Source organism: Eleginops maclovinus, chromosome 18, assembly GCF_036324505.1.
Source record: "Eleginops maclovinus isolate JMC-PN-2008 ecotype Puerto Natales chromosome 18, JC_Emac_rtc_rv5, whole genome shotgun sequence".
Taxonomy (NCBI): Eukaryota; Metazoa; Chordata; class Actinopteri; order Perciformes; family Eleginopidae; genus Eleginops; species Eleginops maclovinus.
This window is the reverse complement of record NC_086366.1, coordinates 5,120,200-5,140,480: the sequence shown is the minus strand read 5'-3', so window position 1 is coordinate 5,140,480 and position 20,281 is coordinate 5,120,200. Positions and strand designations below refer to the sequence as shown.

The 20,281-nt window shown below is 39.3% G+C and overlaps 1 protein-coding gene across 1 annotated transcript in view; it reads right to left on the bottom strand.

Moving 5' to 3' along the window:
• Positions 1-20,281, bottom strand: part of si (sucrase-isomaltase) — a 78,040-nt gene that overhangs the window by 29,542 nt on the left and 28,217 nt on the right. The window contains exons 18-28 of the mRNA XM_063907704.1: positions 18,525-18,679; positions 16,845-16,929; positions 12,904-12,960; positions 9,624-9,748; positions 8,625-8,713; positions 8,330-8,379; positions 6,342-6,521; positions 3,280-3,429; positions 2,682-2,888; positions 2,415-2,569; positions 1,260-1,428 (exon numbers count right to left, since the gene is read on the bottom strand). Of these exons, the coding sequence (XP_063763774.1) occupies positions 1,260-1,428; positions 2,415-2,569; positions 2,682-2,888; positions 3,280-3,429; positions 6,342-6,521; positions 8,330-8,379; positions 8,625-8,713; positions 9,624-9,748; positions 12,904-12,960; positions 16,845-16,929; positions 18,525-18,679 (1,422 nt within the window). The remainder of the gene's footprint in view (positions 1-1,259; positions 1,429-2,414; positions 2,570-2,681; positions 2,889-3,279; positions 3,430-6,341; positions 6,522-8,329; positions 8,380-8,624; positions 8,714-9,623; positions 9,749-12,903; positions 12,961-16,844; positions 16,930-18,524; positions 18,680-20,281) is intronic.

The window sequence follows — 20,281 nt, the reverse complement described above, 5'->3', positions numbered from 1 at the left end:
TTGAATATGTGTGACATTCAGTTTGTTTATCATTTTGTAGAGTTTTTGTCTCTTCCTTTGAAGTGATCTCTTTTATTTCTGTGCAGCTGTTGGTAAGTCAGTAAAGCTACCAACAGCAGCGGTAGAAAGGGGCCTTGTAAATGTTGAATGATATATATCTTAGTGTTATTTAGGTTTAAGTAGGAAACACAACAATAATTATACTTTTGACAGATTTGATATTTATATTTCTACTGTTTCTAAAGTTGATATTTTTCTATCGTAATTTTAACTCATGTGCAAAGCTTGGTAGACATGCTGGCGTAACAAAACAATTTATGATCAATTAATCAATATTTTTTTATAGTCATTATAATATCTTGTTATTATTATATATATATTTAATATTGAGTTTATTTTTAATTTACTTGTTAATGTATTTATTTGTGTCAATGTTTATTTTATTTATTTATTATATTTTATTTAAAATGATGTTCAGTGTTCAAAATTCTGCTGTTGCAACAAAAGATATGGGATCTATTTATTATATAAAATTGAACTTTTTTTAAGTAATGTAACTTATAGTCAATGATCTGTGTCTTAATGCGTCTATAAACATCAGTGACCTAATCCAAATTTAGCTAAACGTGTTTTTTCCTGGCTAAAAGTGTTCTCTTATCAGGTTTAATATCAATGTTTGCCATGTCTGCAGGTCAACCTTATTTGTGTTCCCCTTTTTCTCACTTTTCTTCATCTACTTTCAATTCCCCTCTCCTGGGGGGGGGGGCATAACATTTGTCTGAACCCCGTGGAGCTGTCTTGACAGATTAGCAATTAGCCTTGATAATGCTGATGCAGGTGGAAACCTCAACCTGTCTGGCCTTGACACCAGTCGGGAAAACATCATGACACTCTGAAACTGGCGCTCCAATCAACGGCATCGCATCAAAGTGACACCAATGTGAGAAAGACACATTTAAATACTCTGCAGGAAGGTTGTTGACGTATTGACTCTGCATTTTATACAGAATGACTGCATGCCATAACCACTGTAAAATTGGTTTTGATGGATCATGCCGAGCTTTAAAAGAAGAGGAAAAAATATATACATTTCCCGGCTCCATGTCAAAATGTGTTCATGGGAATCATAAGCAGTCGCACGTTTACTGACAGGGATTATTTAAGATGTGCATACATCTGCAGATGTTCCTTTAAGAGGGGCTTTTTGTTTCCAATGAAGATGTTTTTGTTCATGTGTGTTTCATGTGTGTGACACTTACACCGGGAGGCTGGTCTTTGGAGAACATTCCCCAGGTGTGATAGTTGAGGTTGTGTCTGTAGGTGGGATGCTCCGTCTCTCCGAAGCCGTACACATACTCCGATGACAGTCGTGTAGACACTTGGATGAACAGGTCTGAGAAGGTAAAACCTGGCACGGAGGAGTCCCAGCTGAGAGAAGTGACAGAGGATTAAATCAATGAGAGATGGAGAGAGAGGGGGGAATTATTCTCAAAGGGAGTTATTCACAATATGTTTGACACAAATAAGCATAATAACCCGCAGGAACTGCAGGCCTCCGTTCGATGTACTTCATACATTTTAATTAGTCAAATCTCAACTGACAACAAAATAATGTCAGCGCTGCTTAAAAATATGCTTTGAAAAAACTCTCGAGTAATTCATGTGACATCATCAGTGAAAAATGGGGGAACTTCTTTATCTTCTGATACACTGTCCAACTTTTCAACACATCTCATTGGGTAACAATGCCAGAGCTGTTGACTCAGCATTGTTGCTTTAATCTCACCCGGGGTAAAAAAAAAAGAAGTTGTTAATAGGACCATCTATACTGCAGTAAATTGCAATGTTGAATCATCGCCCTAAAGGGACCAATTAAGGTACGACAAGAAGGGATTGCAGTGTGCTTGTTGAAACAATATCCTGGCTATGCATATTCATGTACCTTAATGATTAGGAGGGTATATAATGTATTGATTAAAGAGGTACTGCACACTGTACAGTGATTAAACACTTTGCTTTTTGTCTTAAATATGAACATTTCTTACTAAATTCAATAAAAAAAAGGCATTTCATGCGTTGAAAAACAAGCCACCTACTGTTGCCTATTCTTGAACTTCCCAACGCTGGAATAGTCGATCAATCGGGATTTATGTTGTCATGGTCAAATGAAATCATTGATGCCTTCTCATCAGAAATTGGCAATCCAAATGAGTCCATATTTCTGCTATTTTATGCAACGATTGGAGTTACAGTAGGTTTAGACCTGGGCATGAGGCGAGCAGTGGATGCCAACAGGATACTGAAGGTAAACTACAGGAACACCGTTTATTTTTTACCGTAAGACCCATAAACCCAACTCATCTCAAATGTCCAAAGCACATAATCACAGCCACCCTGTACAACTGAACACTCACATCTTGGTTCCTGTGCTTTTCCTTATGACCTGGATGCCGAACGGGTTATTGGTAAGCTGGACCTTGTAAAGCCTTTTGGTCTCGTCAGTCTCGGGAGTAGCAGGGACCGCCAGCGGCACTGGGACCTCGTAACGCTCCGTGTTCGGGTCCCAGATCTGGAAAGGGAGGGAACGTTTGGATGTCAGGTGTCTTTTTATGGACCAGGCAAGCAGGATGGAAAGAAATACAGAAACAATGATCTTATTCCAGCACACAAAAAACACTCACCTTGAACTGCAGCATATCACTCTTGTGGTAACGGATCTCAACCCGGAGTGTGTTGATGTCTGGGGACCCTGGAAGACCATTGCTCCGGTACTTGTTGTTCCGATTAATGTCAACAGTCATTCCTGAGGAGGTTTCTGTTGCTTTCGTCACGATGTATCCGTAGTCTTCTGGATAGAAGCACCATGGAACACGTTCAAGGTCGGTTGGCTAAATGAGGAAAAACAACATATTAAATGTTAAAGTTAAAAAATCATTTGTGATAAAATGCAATAATGGACCAAAGCCTGCAATCTAGTTCAGGTAGTCAACTCGAGCTACAATGATACAACACGTGTAAATCCTATAGAGGTATAGCACAATGCCCAATTTCTGCAAAATCAAATGGGGAAATCCTATTGCTTTTGGTCGAGGGTGCCCTTGTGATGCTAACTTCATGGTCGGCTAACAAAAAATAGTGTTCCACCCCAGCATGCTGTAGGCTGTGGGGAAGTTAATGATCATGCCTCAGTATGTGTGACTGGAATTATATGTATGACACAGGAGGTTCTGATTTCTGATTCTGATGTGCCATGTGAACCTCCTCTTTTTCTCCCCTCACCTGCCAGATGCAGCCTCTGGCTTTGCACTTCGACTCATCTGTGTTCTCCTCTGGGTAGCAGTCGAAGCGCTGGTACTCAATGAGTTGCACTTCCCACGAGACCTTATACGACTCCCCAACAATCATCGGGAGGCCGGTCAGGAACATCACCTGTGTGTGTGTGTGATGAGGTGAAAGGAAGGATGAAGGTGGGATAGAGTGGTGATTATCAAATCCAAACATACATATGCAAGAACATGCCCTGACAGACGTCCTAGAGACACAGTGTGTACTTGAAGTTTCATGTGCTTTCAATTAAGACACAGCTGTTAATTTTCCTCGCTGTTTCAACAGCCTCAACCGGGAATTGTGACTCATCCTCACGAGAAATCTCAGGGAGCCCCTTTCCATTTGAAACATCCTCAGATGTGAGTACACTACTGAGGATCTTCATCAGTGTTTTTCTGAGTGTGTCATTTTATTTTGGATTCAGTCTCAGGCAAATATGTTGTGGAAAATTACAGGACACAAAAAAGCACATAACTTGAGAAATAAATACAGAAATGGAAGACAAGAAATGTAAAGAAATATCCTTTATATAAACCAACAAAAAAAGTCATTAAAAAAAGTGAATTAATTAATAAACAACTAAATGAATGAATGAATGAATGAACTCATAAATAAATAGATAAAAACAAATAAGGAATTAAAGAACAAATTAAATTCAGCATCAATTAATAAATGCACAAATAAATAAATGATTAAAGAAATAAACAATTAAATAAAATAATGAACACATTTATTAATAAATTAATGAAATAATAAATCAATAAATGAAAGAATAACTAAATAAGGAAATGCCTTGATAATAAATGCATAGTTAATTAAATAAATACATAAATAAATAATTAATTAAATATATACATAAATAAATGAATAAATAATGAAATAAATTCAATAAATAATTAAATAAACAAACAATTAAATAAAATAATGAATACATTTATGGAAAAAAATGAAATAAATTGATAATAAATGCATAGTTAATTAAATAAATACATAAATAAATAATTAATTAAACATAAATAAATGAATAAATAATGAAATAAATTATATAAATAATTAAATAAATAAACAATTAAATAAAATAATGAATACATTTATGGAAAAAAATGAAATAAATTGATAATAAATGCATAGTTATAAATAAATAAATAAAGAGGGCACGGGGACATGCACTCTGAACAACATATAGGGCAGTAAGGCTATTTAGTGGCAAACAATTTTTATTTTAAAGAAAGACTTACGCAATCAAGTCCAAAAATTGTTTCAAAGTGGGCCGATGTGATTTTCTGGGAGGTACTGTACCCTTCTAGTATGCTCTCTATATGTATTAACTATGTTTGGAGGTTTTAAGTTTGTTCAAGGCCCAGTCTGACTCCGCATACAAAGATTGATGGACATGACACAACAGAGTTTAGGTTTAACAGCAGATTTACCCTTCACCCTCAGGAAATGATTACTCCTGAGTCATTTGATGAATGCATTCTTGAGTACCACCATATAGACCTTGAGAATTTACACAAGCACAGCGCAGACGCACGCACATGAACACGCGTGCTGGGGAGGATATATTCAAGTGCACAGAAAAACTGAACCTTCCTGACACCTGATCTACTCTTACCGTTTGCGTATGACCCTGGGTGCTTACCGTAGGACTATTGCTCAGTAATTCTTTCTCTTTGTGATACGCAGGCTCAAAGGAAAGCTTTACAATCCTCTCATAATGTAAATTGGTATCATCTCTTACACTTAGAGGCTAACCTTGAAGTGTACAGTCATGGTTCAAGTCTTATTGAAATAAATTGCGGCCTTTCGCAAGAGTAGACACCGCTATACTCATCCCCGTGCATCTGTCGTGCGTCAGAACATCAAGGTGGAAATACTTTGAAAAAACGATTGGGAATTTTTCACACTTAACGAATATATAGTATATAAAAATAAAAATGAATCTATGTATTTTTTATTAGAATCTGATCTACTGATACAACCTACTAAAAAATAACTTACTCAAGCAATTATGCTCTTTTAATCTGTATGATATATATCTATAATATGTTGTAAATACTAATATACCACTGTACATACATATATTGTAAGATTTTACTTATTGTGTAATTTATTTGTTTATTTTTGATGTAATTTATTTATTTGTAATTTGTATTTTAATTCATTCTCAAATAAAGCCTCTTTTGCCAAACCCAATTTCGAGCAGGATAAACAAAATATTCAGTTTCAGTTTCCCCAAAATACTAGTATTAGTAATACTACAACAACAACTACTTATACTAGTATAATAATAATAATGATAATGATAATGATAATAATACTAATAATAATAATAAAAATGATAATGATAATAATAATAATAATAGTAATAATAATAATAATAATAAAAATGATAATGATAATAATAATAATAATAAAAATGATAATGATAATAATAATAATAATAATAATAATAATAATAATAATAATAATAATAATAATAATAATAACAATAATAATAATAATAATAATAATAATAATAATGATAATAATAATAATAATAATAATATTGATAATAATAATAATAATAATAATAATATTGATAATAATAATAATAATAATAATTATTATTATTATTATTATTATTATTATAATAATAATAATAATAATAATAATAATAATAATAATAATAATAATAATAATAATAATAATAATAATAATGATAAACTGTAGTAATTACATTTAAAAAGCAACATTAGCATTTAGTCGAGACTGTGTTCTTCGGCACCTGACGAGTGTAAATCCACCCATCCTGTCAAACTCTGTTTAGCTCTGATCCCGTCTCCATTTACTCCAGAGGAATATGACTTGCTGCTAAAAGCCTGGCTATGGTCACTATTCTCTGCATTGTAAACATTGTTAAACTGTGTTTTATGCAGCATTTGCACGTTTTCTTTCCCCTGACTAAAACTACGATAGTTGCTCTTCTTATCATGCATCTCCACAAGCGATCACAAGCCTACGTGTGAGTTTACCTTCTTTACTGCATCGTAGTTGATGTTTGCTTTGGGCACTCTGGTGGCTTCATTTTTTCTGATGCTAGTGATAGTGACTGACACGGGTTCTCCCAGCACACCAAGGACAGTGATGTTCTCAAAAATGAGGTTGTTTGGGTCCTTGTAACCGGCATGGGTCACCTGCATAGTAAGCACTCCCTATAACGCAGAAGACACACACAGTTAATTCCTTAGCAGTACTGGAAAGAGTAACTAAATACATTTAACTCAAGCATTACACTCGAGTACTTTATACTTTTTACTCCTCTACATTTACTACATTCACAGTTACTTTACAAACACATGGCATGCTCATATGGTATGATGTAGAACTGTACAGTAGCACTATTCTACACAGAATTTCACGTATCTAAATCTGCTCCACATTGACAATACTAAAATGCTCCTACATATAACGTATAAAAACAAGTTAACACAACAACGCTAATAATGTAATACTGTGGAAAGATCCATTCTGAATAGAGAGTACTTTTACTTTTGATAGTTGAAGTATTGGTAACACTTCTGTACTCTGCATCATCCTGACATGCCGTTGTGCAGAATGAGAACTTTGACTTTTTGTACTTGAGGTATATTTCTATGCTGATACTTACTTTTACTTTTGACTCACTCATTTTGAAATAAGGACTTTTACTTGTACTTTAAGAGAACGAAATCTACACTTTTACATTGACAGGGTTTATGCTATTGTGAAACTGTGGTAGCAGTCACCCTTTCCTTCTGTTTTGTGTACCGGTTAGGGCTGCACAATTTAGAAAAAATGGTAATTGGCGGTATGATTCAAGACATTGGGGGACTTTATCATTTATGCATCATAATAAAATAATAATTACAAGGCCCTGTACCTATTTTAATTTAAATATACTACTTGTAATACTATTTTTAGGCCGGCATTTCCTGCAGCTCCACAATGATTCATTCAAAATGGTATTCAAAAACATATATACCCTTAAAATAAACATGCCCTGCCTTTGGGTTGCCTAAAAAAAGAATGTAGTTGCTGTAATTTAAACATCACATAGGTCCATATTGCGATTTGGATGAAAATTGGATACAATGTGCAGCCCTAGTACTGCTTAAGTAGACGTTTTCACACCCAGCGCTCCCACCCATCAGTCAAACCGCTGTTCGAATTGATTTCCCGTCCGTCACCCCTCCCCCACCCAAGTGTAATGATATCATTCAGGGAGAACATCACTGTCATACATCAAACATGCGTGGCAACTTCTCAGTGCTGTATGAAGCAGGAACACCGTGTGCTTGATCCAACAAAGCTCCAGCAGCGTGACGTGGATCAATTAAGCTTGGTGTTGTTGTGAGGGAAGTCTAAAGTCTCCTGTGGATTCCAACTTTGAACTTGAGTTCAAGTAATTAGGATACAAAAAAAAAGGTAACTGTATACCCTTACAGTTATATGACAAAAAGACACAATCAGATTACTGTTGCTTTTCTAAAAATTGGGGAATACTAGCCGAATCAAATTGTATATTTTTTTGTAAAAATTGTGTTTGTTGTAGAAGGATCAAATTTCATGTCTGCTTTGTAAGCTGTACTGTTCTGTAGGTTAACACAACGATATGCTACTGCGTGAATCTGAATCCTCTTCATGGTTTTCACTTTCTTTGGTTGCTTTCTAATTCAGCAAGTGAATCTATATGTTCATTAAATAGTGTGTGTGTGTGAGCTTAACTGTGTGTATTAAACCAAAACCGAGCCATTTTTGTCAGCTCAGCTTTTATTTCTGCTTTTTTAAACTGTAGTATGTGTTCATGTGTTTCATTGTTGGTAAATAGGCTACTGCCTGAATATGCTGAATGAAAGGCATGTTTTCCTATAGATACAATCTCTGAGTAGAGGACACATTTCAGATACTAAATATCTTGGTTTCTTCTTTTTGAAGGTTATATTTCTCTGTTGTTTAATTAATAAATGCGAGGGAAACTTACAGCCGTAACGGAGAAGTCGTAGTGGATGTGGTTGCCTGTTTTAACTGTGTCTGTAAAAAGAAGAAACAGAGAAACAGATGTTAATGTTTGTCAAAGCTGTTCACCAACTGACCTTCCCTTGTTAATGTGTGTGAGCTGACTGTGTTTGAACATTCACACTGACTCAACTTGTGCTTAACAAGATAAGAGCATCAATCTGTTGCTCATAACAAAAGGTGCCTGTAATGAGTGGTAATAACAAGATGTGGTTGATCCTGTCTCACATAAACACTCCAGCACATTTTCACACAAATACCTCTGGTGTCTCCGTCGTCCCAGAATAGCTCCCCGGCCGCCTGGTTGTTGTCATCGAGAGCGACAATCAATCCCATGGGATGACGCCGACTGGAGACATACGCATAAACACAAGGTTAAGTAAAAGCACCGTTCCCACATGTCATTACAACTCAATAAATCCCAATCTCAAAATGAAACATCTGTGCACATTATTCAAATACAACGTGATGCATTATAATTATTATGAGTGGAAATGTGGTGATTGAGCTGTGTGCTTCTGTGAGTGTGAGCAGGATAGTATCAACATACATCACATGTAGAGTGGTTGCCTTTATGAGCCCTTAAACCCCCTAGATGAGTCAGCATTTTCCCTCTTTGTGAAGCCACTGTTTATTGAACGTGGTAAAATGTAGACATACGGTCTTTGGTAAACACAAGCTTTTGGTTTAGGACATAAAATTCATCATTAATTCAACACTGGGGAACGGCAGATGTTTCTGGGTGTCTTCAACACAGTGGTTGTTAACAAGTGACTTAAACTAATGGGGCGAAGCCTGCGAGCTAGTTCAGGCAGTCAACTCGAGCGCCAATGATACATTGGCAGATAACGCCCCTAGTAAAACTTGCAACCAACCAAACATAGTCTCCTAATCTGGCGCTCTATTTAAGCTGTTGGATCCGCCTACCTCTGCCTCGCTAATGCAGCTGCTGCTACTACTGCTGTTTCCACGCTGCTAATGAGTTCACCTCACTGCTGCTGCTGCTGCTGCGGCGTTCACGTTGGCGATGCTCACCTGCCCCACCACCACCCCAGCTTCCTCCCCAGTTCCATCTGTAGGCTCGGGGGATAGTTATCTAATCATCACTCAATGTTCTATGTTAATATGTGGAGTAATGAGGCTCGAGCCCAGACGCCAAACTCAAATGATATACTGTTCGTAATAAACACGTGTGTGGTCTGACTGAACTAAATGTAATTATGCTAAACATTAGCAGCCTTTAGTGTGTGTGTGTTTACCTGTATGTGGTGGTGACATCAGGTCTCTGTGTTGGGAGGATGGCCCCGCCTCTGAGGTGTAAACCAAGCTTGTCAGCTGGCACGTACATATCAATATACTTCTTGCGGTCTGCCACTCGTTCCATCTGATTGGTAGGACAACACAATCTATTAACTCACTTACATTACTCTATGCGTTGCCTCACGGGCAAACGTATGTCACCCATTTTATGGTTAAGGATGGTGGCCATAGTTGTGCACCATGTGTTACTTGGGTTTGTCACTACAATAGATTTGTTGTAAAAAAATAATACTTGCCACCTGTGACATTGGACCCATTTTAAGTGCATGACCCACTACAAAAAGATCCTATTCCTGCCCATAGCTTATCCAATAGCATTCCCCTTTGCTTCAGCTACTAGCCTTTTGCTACCGGCAGCAACACTGCTAAAATCGATTGGCTATTTTGTATTTCTACAAACCAATCCCGTTTGTCCCCACCTTATAGCAAAATAATCATTGGTGCATCAAGACCTTTCTGGTTTGCGCGGGATTTGTCTGGATGTGGAACCATGCTAGGAAATATTTGGGTCCAGATATTTCAATCAAACACACTGAACTCACAATGCTAACTCTTGAATATAACAACACAGGAAACACAAAGAGAATGATGATGGCTCTTGGCCTTTGCAGCTATAAATTCCACTCTTGGAAATACTCGAGTTACTTGGACGTGATTGCATCAGTTGTTGCATAAGTTTTATTGTGTAAGGTAACAGACACATTGATTACAAAATGCTTTGAAGGGCCTGTTTGAAGCTAGGCACTATTGTAATTGTTAAACCTGTGAGCTCCATGTCATAGCTTACTGTACACCCATGTCCATATTACAGCCATATCACATCCATGTTACACCCATTTTACCCCAAAAGTACACCAATATTAAACCTTTATACACAAAACACAAATTGTTAACCATATTACACCAATTTTGCCCTATTTCTACATCCATTTTACACCAAGATGATACCCATAGTACAGAGTTATTACTCCCTGTTATCTATCTGTCCTTAGGCCTTAAAACATAACTATATCTGAGACCTTAACATTGAAGTCCAATAGTTATCAAACCCAAAACTCATTTTGGACAACAGTATTGATGATTCTTTTTAAAATTGTGTCCAACAAAAGTTCGTAGAATGCGATGACGTTAATATTTTTTGCATTATAACGACATACGCATTATCCTTTATAGTCTGCTGAGAACCATCTATTTGTGACGAGGAGGAGACACATTTCTCTTTCGCTTCCTCTCTGCCCCTCATTTTCTTTGAGGGCCCAGATAGAGTGCAGTTAATTTCTGATCCCCCAGAGGACTGAATCCTCAGCCGTGCCTAAAACAATTTAAAACTCTCCTCTCTCCATCTCCTCTCATTCTCCTTCTACCTACTCCCTTCTCCACGTCATGGTATTCTCTCTCGTGGTGCTCTAATTCTTTTTTCCTTTTTTTTTCCATCCCATTTTTTCCTCCATTCCCACAGAGGCTTGGGTGTTTGAGAATCTGTGTGCCACTTTATGCAGTACAGTAAAGTATGGGCGAGTGTGTGGGCTGGAGGTAGTGGAGCGTCCACAAGCAATTTCAGATCTTATCTCCCCCTCATTGTCTGCCTTAAGGAGGTCTTCTCTTGCCTTGTCCTCTCTTCTTCTTTCTTATTCCTGATGGCCAATCATTCCATCTTCACACTTTAGCTTTCCCCCCTTTCTTTTTCTGTCATCCCCCTGTGTTTTTTTCTCCCCCCATGTCACAAATTGTCCTTTTATTTTTAAAGGGGCCCTGTCATGCTTGTTTTCAGGTTCATATTTGTATTGTGTGTCTCTACTGTGACATGTTAACATGCTCTAGCTCTTTATTTTCCTCATACTGCCTGTTCTGCATTACCTGTTTTCACCCTCTGCCTGAAACCAGAGCCTAGTCTGCTCTGATAGGTCAACAGCAGAGAGATCTCCTGCCCCTTAGGCTATCACATGGAGCGCTAGCCAACAGGAGCAAGAATGTTCTTTAGAGATGTCACTATCTTCCGGAAGTAAGCTAAGGATTTTAGCCTTTGCAGACCATTTACATGCACTTAAACCTATATAACAAAGGGCCCCTTTAACCTACTTTCTCTTACCACCCTGACTATTTTAGATGATTCGTCCATCTGTTTTATTTTCATCCAGTTATTTCTTTCCCCAGTCACTTGTTTTTAATGGGCATCGATACTCCCCCCAAACTCTTCCGTCCTCCTACCCAGATAATCACAGGGGACCAACCAGGACAAGGGGCCGGCCAGACAGCCAATCTAATCGTTCATCTGATCAACGGTTTACATCGCCACTGTGACGCCCAAATAAGGTCCCAAAGGAGCTCAACACCTCTTTTATCCCTCTGTCAGGGAGGTAGTCTCCCTCCTCTCCTCCCTGTACCCTCTTCCACTCTATATTTGTCCTCCCTCTCGAGCTCTGTCTTATCGCTCGAATCTCCGTCTCAAACAAAGAACTCGAGGCGAAGACTTTGATGTGACACATGTTCTTTGTGTATGTGTTAATTCCACTGCTGTAACATTGTAATTAAAAGCCATTTGGCATCATTATGTTGAGCGCTACTTCTTTATAAATAATCTGGTAAATCTGTACAAAATACTAAGGCTTATGATGTTCAGTAACAGAGATATGATTACACTTGTGTTTTTTTCAATGTAGTTTTGATCCACCCACTCTGCTATTTGTTTATTATGCTCATCTTCAATTTCATATTTGTAAATAGTGCCTCTACTTTACATGCTTCATAAAGCTCTTTGTTTTTCTCATACTGCCTGTGTTGCAGCACCTCTTTTCACCCTCTGTCTGAAACCAGAGCCCAGTCTGCTCTGATTGGTTAGCTGGCCCGGCTCTGCTGTGATCAGTCAACCGCTCAGAGATGTCACGCCCCTTAGCCTATCACATACAATGTGTTGGAGCGCCAGCCAAAATGAATGCGAGTGTGAGATCATGTTATGGTCATCGTAACAAAAAAAATGCACATTTCTTCAAATTGAGTACCTTCTTAGTTTTTTGTACAAAGTATTTATAGCACTTACACAAAACACACAGCAAATCCTCGTGAGCCTCACTTCCCTCGAGAGAAAATTCCTTTTTTGGAAAGTAAAGGTTTTTTTAATCTTAAAGGGGAACATCTTTAACCAATTAATCCATCAAGAGGAGTTAAAGTGTCTGCCATGTTTGCTGTTATTAAAGTAGAAGGAGCAGAATATAATCTTACCGTCTCATAGTTATACCATACGGCATCTGGGATATACGACCACACGCTGTCCTTACCCTGCAGAGAAGAAGAAGAAGAAGAAACCTTTATATGTGTGCATACCATGCTTGTTGTATCCTATAAATACTGCATTATAAACATCAGATTTCTGGATTAGACATCGGCTTTGTGTTCTGTGTGAAAGCCTGCCTGTGTTTGATTTGTTTTTTGCAGCCCGAAACACGTTTTTTTTTTTTAGCTCACCGCACCGATCCTGACACTTTAATCTTACAGGGCTAAACAGGAGTAGAAAAGCTACAACACACCACGAAAGGAAGCAAGGATTTTTGTTGCCACCATAAATCACTGCAATTTAATAATAAATACTTATAAAAGATCAAATGTTTCCATCAGGGAGAGCTATTTCAAAACTGCCCACCCTCTCCATCTGATATAAAGTTTTCCACAAAGCCGGGTGACATTTCGGTCTACAGTGCGATGATGCAACAGATGATGGGAAAGACAGCATCAAGCGAGGACTGATAGGTGACAGCCTTTGATAGCTTAAGGTGGTGGACAGACAGGAGCAATCAATAGAAGAGCGGCAAGCCTTTGATAGCGTTGTCACTTGCCTGTTCTTTCTGACAGGCCAGAACACAGGAGGAGAGGAAAAGAGACATGCAATGGTGGAAGAAGAGAGGACTAGAGGTCATAAAAATAAAATGTCTTAAGGCTGCGGATCTAAAGCAAGGCTTAAGCGAAACACAATCTTAGAAATGAACAACGGCCTCCTCCTGTTCTCTTTATACAGCCATGCAATCAGCTTGGGATTCCTTCACTGCAAGTTGGAGCCCGGTACCCCCGAAATACACTTTGTTGCTTTAGTGGCTCCATATCGGTGGAACAAGGTCCCTATAACGTCTATACATCTTGTGTCGCAAACCCCAAAAAAAAACCCTCCTGTTTGGACAGCACTTAAGCTAAATCAGCAAAAACGTTCTCCTGCACGTAGCACTTGGTTTTTTCTTATGAATAGCTAATGTACCTTCAGGATTATTGCTTTTTTGAGTTTGTTCCTTCATCTACATGTAATGTCAAAGGACAAACGGTTGACTGTTTCATAAACCGGCATAGGAGAAAGGAACATATGCAAATTATCAAATTTGAAATGCAAAAGGCTCTAAAAGTACACCTGAAACTCTATAAAGAGTGAAATATGACAGAGACATATTGCGTTAATGGCCTGCTAACTAAATCCAATGACTTAATGACCTCTTTGGGGTCCGCAGTGGCAGTTTGAGGCAGATCACCTGTCACAACTGCTGCACAGCCTGCAGGATGACAGCCGGGGGAAATGGATGCTCCCCCTCTACCTCGTTTTCTGGTGTCCGATTTGCTCGCGGCGCCTATCACTCACCACACTGACTAATGGGGAGGGACTGCAGGACTTAGCTTGGTTGCTAACTGTGATTGAGAGGGACAGGGCATGAGGCCTGCACCCTCATTTAGAGCGCTGAAGCTCAGTTAGCCATAAGGTAAGATTTGATCAGGTGGGCTAAAGATTCAGACTGGCAGGATGATCAGATGGTAGCAGAGGTAGATGAGAGAGGTAAAGAGAGAGTGAGTGGGGTTGGGGGGGGTGAGGGAGTAGATGGGATGAAATGAAATGGGATCACAAGGGTGAGTTGACAGGAACTGATTAAGAGAATGCAGATGAGATAAGGGAGCCAACGTTTGATGAAAGGATAAGCTAAAAAGTAAAGGGAGTAATGGGCAAGAGAAGGGGGGCGGGGGGTTATGGAAGCATGGATCATGACCAGAGGGGATGACAGAGAGAGAGAGAGATATCCCCAGTTTATCACCGAGATCAAGGTTAAAGCATCGAGTGATCTGAATGATGGAGCGAGAGCATCATTAGAGAAAGGGAGAGGCATGCGGACGGAGCGATAAATAGAAATAGACGGAGAGATATGAGAACGATGAAACGAGAAGGTACATTGTTAAGGGTTGCTAGAGAGCAGCATGTGACCTCACTCAGGTACATGACACTGTCTCTTCATGTGGCCCCTTCGCAGGCAGGTGCAGCTGTGACGGATAATCGGTGCTCTTACCAATGTTTTAACCAAACCCCCCTTTGGCAGCTTCCTGTCATTGCTAAAGAATATTCAGCCACATCTGATCCGTCATCAGGAGAGAATTATTTCCGAGTGGCCGAGCAGAGGTCAAAAGTGCTTTTCAAACGTTGGTCATTGTGCAAAACTGCATTGCTGCTACTTTTTGTACCACATGTCAAGGTTTGTTTTTTACTAATTTGTCATGGAAAGATAACAAATAGGTATAACATTTGAAAGAAAGATCATGATTTAGTAGTAGATCAGTACTATATCATGTATGTGTCCTTTAGTAAACCGACACAGGGGTAGATTTAGAGTTACATAGTCACCTGAAAGTGTGAGATGTTCAATGTTGATCATTCATATTGCTTAAAGAGCACAAACTGTGTGCACAAATTGTCTCTTTTACCAGTTATGCTGCATTTTTTTACCAGATCCAGATCTTTTCATAGAATCATTTGTTGACCGGAGCATGTATGTGTATTTTAAATCTGAGCTACATTGTTTGCTTGCTACCTAGAATCCATTTTGTATTTTTTTATTGCAGACATTCCTCTATATTAATTAACAGGGCACTTTTAATGATGCAGGACACATTGATTTTAAAGAAAATTAGCGAGTGGTCATGATTGACACCTTGGGGCTGTGAGGAAGTGCGTGCCTCTTTCAATCGAGATGTTGTGTGTTCGATCCCAGTCAACAATTCAACATACAACTTGATCTATCTCAATGGCCGACGGTGTGTGAATGTGTTTGAAGGTTAGCTTACTTGAGAGAATGGCACAGCTCTGGATGAATGAATGATGACTTATATGCGCTATATAAATACAGTCCATTTACCATTAACAAACCCACCGGTAATGGATTTATTTTCGATCTACCCGGTTTCCAACTTCACGTCATGCCTTGAAGGATGTCGAAAAGTATTTAAACTGATTTTCTGTTTAGATTTGCAATGATAACAACCTTCAGAGTCACCTCATGGCCCTCCCCAGTCGCAACCCTTTAGATGGCTCAAACTCTGAGGCGCTGCAAGCATAAACCCTCCCCTTCTTGTGTGAGAAACTTTGCCACAATCACGCTGATTGCAGTTACTTTATCCCCGGCCTCACTATGAAACCAATTCGCTTTCCACTATTCTGTAATTCACAAGAGGCCGTGCTAAATTGCTTATTAATCAGGCCACTTTGACATGACCGCAATCGCTTTGTATGCACGCATACACATGCACCTACAGGCACGCACATTATGAGTACACACAGGAGCAGGCACACACACACACACACACACACACACACACTAAGACAAACACACATATACACACTTCTATCTACACTTCTAATCTCCTAGTAATGAGGTCAGTGCTCTCATTAGAGCTGAGAGAAAAGAGGGAGGATATGAAAGAGAGAAGAAAGGGGGATGAGAGGAGGGGAGGGCAACAAAGAAAATCCCATGTCATGTTTTCCCAGTGGAGGTCAGGATGTGTGTGTGTGTGTGTGTGTGTGTGTGTGTGTGTGTGTGTGTGTGTGTGTGTGTGTGTGTGTGTGTGTGTGTGTGTGTGTGTGTGTGTGTGTGTGTGTGTGTGTGTGTGTGTGTGTGTGTGTGTGTGTGTGTGTGTGTGTGTGTGTGTGTGTGTGTGTGTGTGTAACTGATCATTTCATATGCATCATCTGCAAGACACATTTCTCCATGTACCACAATTCCTTATGAACTGTTGCCTTATATGGAAGTTGAAATGTTACATTGTAATTATGTGCATGTACTTGAAAGACTAAAGCATGCTCATATATTCATGTGTATTAATGTTCGGGGGAATATTCTGTTTGTTTTTGTTGTGTGCTACCTCACCGGGTCTAGTACAGGTGTGATGAGCAGGTGTTTTCCCCAGAGGAACTGCCGGTCCACCGTCCAGGTGTTACTGTCAGAGAAGAACCTTGGGAATGACAAAATGTTGTATTAGATAACAGGATATCAATTTGGAATTAGGCTCTTGCAAAAAACACATTTAGACTACATTCACCTCATTCCTCATTCACTTATTACTGTAATTTGTTTCTTGCTGCTGTTTGATGACAACCACACGTTCTCACACCTCTGTTTCCACCTCCATCTTTCTTTAATCAATGCCTAAAATACAACAAATTTGGAAAACAAAACTAAGATTAGCTCCACAATGCACCTAAACTCCCAGATTTATTCACCCTCTGTCCGAAACAAGAGCCCAGTCTGCTCTGATTGGTTAGCTGTCCAGCTCTGTTGTGATAGGTCAACCGCTTAAAGATGTCCCGCCCCTTAGCCTATCACATACAATGTGTTGGAGCGCTATAGCCAATACAAGTGTTACATAGTGATGTCACTATGTCATAGAAGTAAACAAGGGAGTCCAATGGAGGTGTTTCAGGCAGGGGAGGGGAGTGTGTGGGAGAGAAACTCCCTCTGGAGGGAACACAGGGATTTTAACCTTTGCAGAACAACCTATATAACACACCACAGGAAAGCTAAAACCCCCAAATTGATAATAGAGGATCTTTAATTAAGATCGGTGTTCACGTCAGAGATGGGAGTAAGTCACACATATGCAAGTCTCAAGCAAGTCTCAAGTCTTAACCTTCAAGTCTCAAGCAAGTCCCAAGTCATTTTTGTGAGAGTCGAGTCAAGTCAAGTCAAGTCATAGCTTAGGTCAAGCAAGTCACACGTCAAGTCATAGAAATATAATAAGCTGGAAGACAACCGTCTTAAAACTTTAAGAGACTGCAGCCTAAGTTTTATGTAGCCCTCCTTTGCACAAAAGGGCTAACAAATAGAGGAAGGGGATATAAGGCTAAAGAATAATTATAAATACTCACTAGGACCAGCAGGATCAGAATTACTAAGAACGACTACAGGGCCTGGTGTACCAAACAATAATTACCAGACAGAGTACTCAACACAGTAGTTTATCTTGGGAACAGCAGCACACCACTTCCTTTTATTTACAACCATTTTTTCAATGAGTTGCAAAAGACAGAAGACAAAGAAGTGCAAGAAGGAATGAACTTGAACAAATACAACTTCTATGTCCACTACTCCTTCAAAAAGGCCTCACTCTCTCATACTGTATGTTGTGAATGTGTGTGTGTGTGTGTGTGTGTGTGTGTGTGTGTGTGTGTGTGTGTGTGTGTGTGTGTGTGTGTGTGTGTGTGTGTGTGTGTGTGTGTGTGTGTGAGAGGGGGAGAGAGAGACAGAGAGAGAGAGGGTGTGTGTGTGTGTGTGTGTGTGAGAGAGAGAAAGAAAGTGTGTGTGTGTGTGTGTGTGTGAGAGAGAAAGAGAGAGAGAGTGTGTGTGTGTGTGTGTGTGTGTGTGTGTGTGTGTGTGTGTGTGAAAGAGTGTGTGTGTGAACTTCACGTGTGTTTTATGAATGTGCGTTAGATCTCTCAGCTACAAAGATATAATGTTTACAACTTTGCTATACATTTTCAATTCCCTAAAGCAAGGACCTGCACTGATATCATGAGGACAGCGTCCTTACAATATTTTTGAAAGACTTACTCGTGCATGACAGGACGAACAACAGTCTCCCCCGTGGTGTGGGCTTTGTAGAAGAGTGTGTAGAGGTAAGGCAGGAGCGTGTAACGTATCGTCAGGTAATGTATAGAGCTTTCCAACAGGGTTGAGTTGGCACCGAACACAGCTGGATCCTGGGGCTGGAGATAGAGAGATGGATTAAAGGGGTGGAGTTTGATGAACGCAAGAGAAGAAAATGGAAAAGAGTTGTGTGTTATTAACAGCGGGGAGTAAGGAGGAAGAGATAGGAAGATGAAAACAGAGCATTTGTTGTGAATAAGAAGAAACATGATTGGAGAAGAAATGGTGACATGACAGATGACAGAGGAAAGAAAGAAAACAAGGAACTATTTTGTTGAATCACCAACCGGTTCGTGATGAATAAGTGGATATTGAGTCTTAATTAAAAACATTAAGATGGACATTAACCTTACATAACAGCAAAGTGGGAGAGTGCAGTTTGAAAAGAGAAGAAAACTTGAGAGATAGAAACAGAAAAGGGGAAAATGTGCAAGAAAGAAACAAAAGTATGATTTAATTTCAATGATAGCGGAGAGTGAGAGGGTGATTAGCTGCTAACAGGCCGTGCTTCTGTCGTCTGGCTAATCATTTATGCCCTCGGCAACCATGAGAGTGTGATGAAGGATTGTGTGTGTGTGTGTGTGTGTGTGTGTGTGTGTGTGCGTGTGTGTTTGGCCTGCATGGTCGTGTGATGAGAACCATGATTAGGGCAAAGCAAAGGTCACACATTAGCCGTCTCGTTTAGAGAAAATCGTACTTCAGATTTATCATCATCATGTCCCTGTCCTCCAGCATGCACAGACCACCTTCCTTGGCTCGCTCATTCCATCGCACACCATGTCTTGCTCAAACCCCCACCCCACTGCACCCCCAGCTTTACTTCGGCACTGTGCTATTTTTGCAGCTGTGATGAGCACGGAAATGTCACATGAAGAATATTGTGAGAGCAACACTTTTCACGCTATGCAAAACTGCAGACTGACTTTTGTCGGCCCAGTTATTTGTGTTCATCTACAATAATAGCTCCCTGGCATCAATCTGAACACGGTTTGAGGCACAGCAGGTGCGTTTCCTGTGTCTCTGTGACATTTCAAGTTATTTGACTTTTACATTTATAGTGTGCTCAATGAAGATGAACAAAAAAGTGAACTCTATGCTCATTGTGGTTCAAATCATTTCACATTATCATCATTATTATTATAATAATAATTGAGAGTTGATTGTCATTGTTAATCTGGTCTGCTTTGTCCTAGATAAAGTGAAGAAAAATACCTAACCTTAACAAGTGCATTGTTATCCCTTCCCTGCGTGACAATTGTCCAATCATAGCTTAGCAACCACAACAAGGCAAGGTAATCTTTTGTATGGAGAGGTCCAGGAATGAGTCCTAAACTCCGAAATGAGTTAGCATTCTAGCACGTCTATATCCTAACCTTTGGCATCTAAGATCAATGCCATGCTTTTTTGTAAGTGAAAGCAAAACCAAGCTAGCTAATACTGATACATTGACCTTAATCTTAGCAAATGGATTATTACTGCTCCCCTTAGCAACTATTGAGCAATCATAGCTTACAGTGGCGGGCCGTGCATTTCACACCTAGGCCTTCAGTGATATCCTACACAGTCCTACCTGAATTATTCCACCTCTTAATGCCATCATTATGACGCCATGGCTCTAGAAACTATACATTTAGACAGAAACGCAGTATAACCGGGCGTTG